Source organism: Seriola lalandi, unplaced genomic scaffold (genome assembly GCF_002814215.2).
Source record: "Seriola lalandi dorsalis isolate HSWRI2012SDOR001 ecotype SW California unplaced genomic scaffold, Sedor1 jcf7180002054984, whole genome shotgun sequence".
Taxonomy (NCBI): Eukaryota; Metazoa; Chordata; class Actinopteri; order Carangiformes; family Carangidae; genus Seriola; species Seriola lalandi.
The window spans coordinates 148388-152269 of NW_019525533.1; the positions used below are offsets into that span (position 1 = coordinate 148388).

Consider the following 3882-nt stretch of genomic DNA (forward strand, 5'->3'; position numbering starts at 1 on the left):
GCTGCAGTGGAACAACCCACTCTCTGCTTCCCCAGTGACGTCAGGAGACGCTCGGCGTCATCACTGTGTAAAGCTCTGTGGCGCTGCGGGAGGAAGGAGGAGGAGTCAGGTCGGTTACCTGTGATAAGCAGCTGATTCTGAACTAAAGATGAACGTGTTCTAGCGCATATTTAGTCAATGAAATGTTCACACAACAGAACATATTTGACACTTATTTTGTTGATATTTTAGGGGAAGCTGAGCTTCTCTTGCATCTTAGCGCGATCACCACTGAGATATATATATATATATTTATTTATTCATATTTACTTACTCTTTTATAATATGTATAATTTGGTATCTGAGAATGTTACTATGTTTTGTAACTCTTTTCTCTCTCGTATGAATTTTATTTACTCTTAAAATTATTATTTCTAAACAGAACATGATTTTTTTTTATAGGTTGTCATTGTTACTGTTGCACTGTCACTTGATCAATAAAGATTTGATTTGGAAAACAAACAAACAGAAAAGATAAACTGCTGCACAAAACAAACAAACAAAACAAAAACGCTGGGAGCAGCTCTTACCTCAGCGAGGTGGGGCGGTCCGGGGGGTCCAGTCTGTCCGAGGGGTCCAGTCTGTCCGGGGGGTCCAGTCTGTCCGGGGGGTCCAGTCTGTCCGGGGTCCGTCAGGATCCACGTCAAGGAGCGAGGAGAGGCTGTCGTCACGCGGCCCCTCGGCAGCTGTTAACGTCAGCATGGCGGCAGAAGACTCCTCTGGCTCCGGGGCTCTTCACGGCCGATGAGCTGAGGGGTTGTTGTTGTTGTTGTTGTTGTTGTTGTTGTTGTTGTTGTTGTTGTTGTTGTTGAAGTGAGTGAAGTTCATGATATTGCTCCACGGTGATGAAAACAAACAGCAGGCAGGTGAACAGAGATGAATCCCCCTGCGACAATAAAGCTCCTCGTGCTCTGAGGCGCAGGTGTGTTACCTGTGAGAGCGCGCACCACTACCGCTGCATGTCACCTCCCTACCCAACCAACTTTAAAAAATGATCCGCATAATTATTGACATCTAATTTATTACAACTTCAAATACGTTCATATGGAAACACAATGTTCCCATTAATCCATGTTGCACGGAACAGTCCGACTGTAAGAGGGTCACGTGAGAAAAATAAAGTAATACTTCAAAGTTTTACTTTTAAACTTTAAAGTCAGAATTCTAAGAAAAGATCCTCTTCCGTAGATTCATTTACATGAAGTATTAACGTGAAGTATTCACATACACACACACACACACACACACACACACACACACACTGACTCATGTAATTTCCTGTACATGCAGAGGAGGAACTGAAGCTGGAGGTTCAGTCAGTTCAGATCTCAGACTCCATTTTGAGTGAACGGAGCAGAAGGAGGGAAACTGGAGGCTGAGGCACGTGAGTGTTAAAACAACATTATTATTATTATTATTATTATTATTATTATTATTATTTACTGTCTCAGTGTGAGTCAGTGTGAGTCAGTGTGTCTGCAGGTTCACCACTTTCTCCTGACACCGGAAACCAGTTTGTTCTAAACCCCCAACAAATGCGGTTTAAAGGCTGCAGTTACGAAAGTCCTGAAACTGCAGCTTCCGGTATCATTATAATTATTATTAATGCCATCATCGTGTGTGTGTGTGTGTGTGTGTGTGTGTGTGTGTGTGTGTGTGTGTGTGTGTGTGTGTGTAGTCCAGGTACTACGTGGAGGCGCGTTTTTGTTTTTAAAAAAAAAGTTTTTAAAGGCACGTGACTGATGAGATGAATGGTTATTCGCTGAAATTCACTGCGGCAAAGCGAAATGCATTATTGGAAATGTATTTTGTTTGTTTATTTAGGCGGTCTTAGCCCGCTAAAAAGTTTTTTGGACATCAGCCAGCTGTTAACTGCTAACCTGCTGGTGAAGGCTCAGGTGAGACCGAGGGGGAGGAGCCTGTCAGTCTCTGGAGCAGATAGAAACAGGAAATACCAGAGAGCTTTTAGTGGAAAATAAAATAAAACACAATAAACAAATGTTTGTCGTTGTTGTTTTTTCAGTTTCAAAGTCAAAGCTTTTCATTTACAAAAAAAAGTAAAAGGTTTAAAGTCTCAGGTGGTTTTTATTTCATGTGTCTGTTTCAGAAGATTCAGTTTCATTTAAACAGCTGAGGTCTGAATGAAAGGTAGAGCAGGTATAGTTTCCTATAATGGTGATAATAAATACTTCGGTTATTATATAGGGAAAAAATTGTTTTAATAAACAGATGAAAGTGCAACTAATTTAAACAATTTCTAGCTGGTAAACACACACACACTCTCACACACACTCACACACACTCACACACACACACACTCTCACACACTCACACACACACACACACTCACACACTCACACACACACACACACACACACACACACACACACACACACTAAGACTAATGTGGTTTCCTATAAATGCAGAAGGGGAGGAGCAACTGAAAGTGAAAGTGTTCGGAGATCAGACTCACCTGGAGCAGCAGCAGGAGGGAAACTGACTGAGGCAGGTGAGTGCTACAACATTATTGTTATTATTATTATTATTATTATTATTATTATTATTTGACAGCCCTGAATATGAATATACATCAGTAAAGTATAAAACCAGCTGATGTGATAAAGACTGTAACACAAGTTCAGTACCTTCACCTGTCCTGTAGGGGGTATGATTTAATACACCGCTGTGTAATTGAGTGCAGATTAATACATCATGATTTATCTGTTGATTATAGTTTTTTGGGGGCTTTTGTGCCTTTATTGGACAGGATAGTAGAGAGACAGGAAGTGGGGAGGCAGAGAGGGGCCGTCCCATGCGGGACTCGAACCGGGGCCGACTGCAGTTGAATGTTCTCAGTGAGAGAAACAGCAGGAGGAAGAACATGGAGGTCAGTTAGTGCTTCCACCACTGCAGCCGACGTTCTGATTGGACGTAGTACAGACAGTGTAGGAGCCAGTAAGACCAGTAGAACCAGCAGCAGAGACACCAACAGTTCTCTGACTTCACACTGAGCAGACGCTCTGATTTCACCAGGACGCCAAGATGGCAGACACGGTCTTCATCTACATCCTGGACGAGCTGAGAGACGATGAGTTCAAGCGCTTCAAGTGGTTCCTGAAGAAAGACACGGTGGACGGCCTCCAGCCCATCTCAGAGAGCCGGCTGTCGAAGGCGGAGAGGGAGGACACGGTGGATCTGCTGGAGCAGAAGTATGGATCTGCTGGAGCCCTGGAGACCATGGAGAGAGTTTTAAAAAAGATCAGCAGGAATGACCTGGTGAAGAAACTAGCAACTGTCAGCTCAGGAGCAGCAGGTGAGTCACCGGAGAAACATTCACACCGACACGTCCTGATCACAGGATGAAAGACAGAGCGAAGCGTGTCAGCAGGTCAGAGTGTAGTTGTTCCTTTCAGCCACTAGATGGAGACAGAACACTGAGACACTGAAGCGAGCAGAGCGGGAAGTCTGAGAATCAACTGTTAAACACAAACAGCACGAACAGATCAAATAATCAGCATACGAACTGAGAGTGAATATAATTGTTAGTCTGAGCTCTGTGGCTTTAGTTTAATCTGGTCCTGTTGTCATGACTACGAGCTCTCGGCTGTAGGTGCCAGCTGCTTATTGAACACAGGTTGTTCTCTGGTTCATCCTCCAGGTGCTGGTCCAGCAGGGACTCGGGACGTCTCGGCAGGGACTCGGGACGTCCCAGCAGGGACTCGGGACGTCTCAGCAGGGACTCGGGACGTCTCGGCAGAGGAGAAGCTGAAGTCTGTTCGGACTCAGTTCATCGAGAGTGTGTCTGAACCTGTTCTTCATAAGCTGCTGGATAAACTCCTGGAG

The 3882-nt window shown here is 44.3% G+C and overlaps 2 protein-coding genes across 8 annotated transcripts in view; one reads left to right on the forward strand and one right to left on the reverse strand.

Moving 5' to 3' along the window:
* LOC111647312 (uncharacterized) overlaps positions 1-3882 on the reverse strand; it is a 72467-nt gene that overhangs the window by 55706 nt on the left and 12879 nt on the right. The window lies entirely within an intron of this gene.
* Positions 1299-3882, forward strand: part of LOC111647292 (uncharacterized) — a 3408-nt gene continuing 824 nt past the window's right edge. The window contains exons 1-4 of one of the 7 annotated variants that reach the window (XM_087171317.1): positions 1314-1419; positions 2466-2548; positions 3055-3352; positions 3698-3708. In XM_087171317.1, coding sequence (XP_087027443.1) covers positions 3082-3352; positions 3698-3708 — 282 coding nt within the window. In that variant the 5' untranslated portion in view covers positions 1314-1419; positions 2466-2548; positions 3055-3081. Of the gene's footprint in view, positions 1424-2465; positions 2549-2811; positions 2997-3054; positions 3353-3697; positions 3709-3882 lie in introns of those variants that run through there. The other 6 variants (XM_087171316.1, XM_087171313.1, XM_087171315.1 and 3 more) reach the window with 6 other exon arrangements.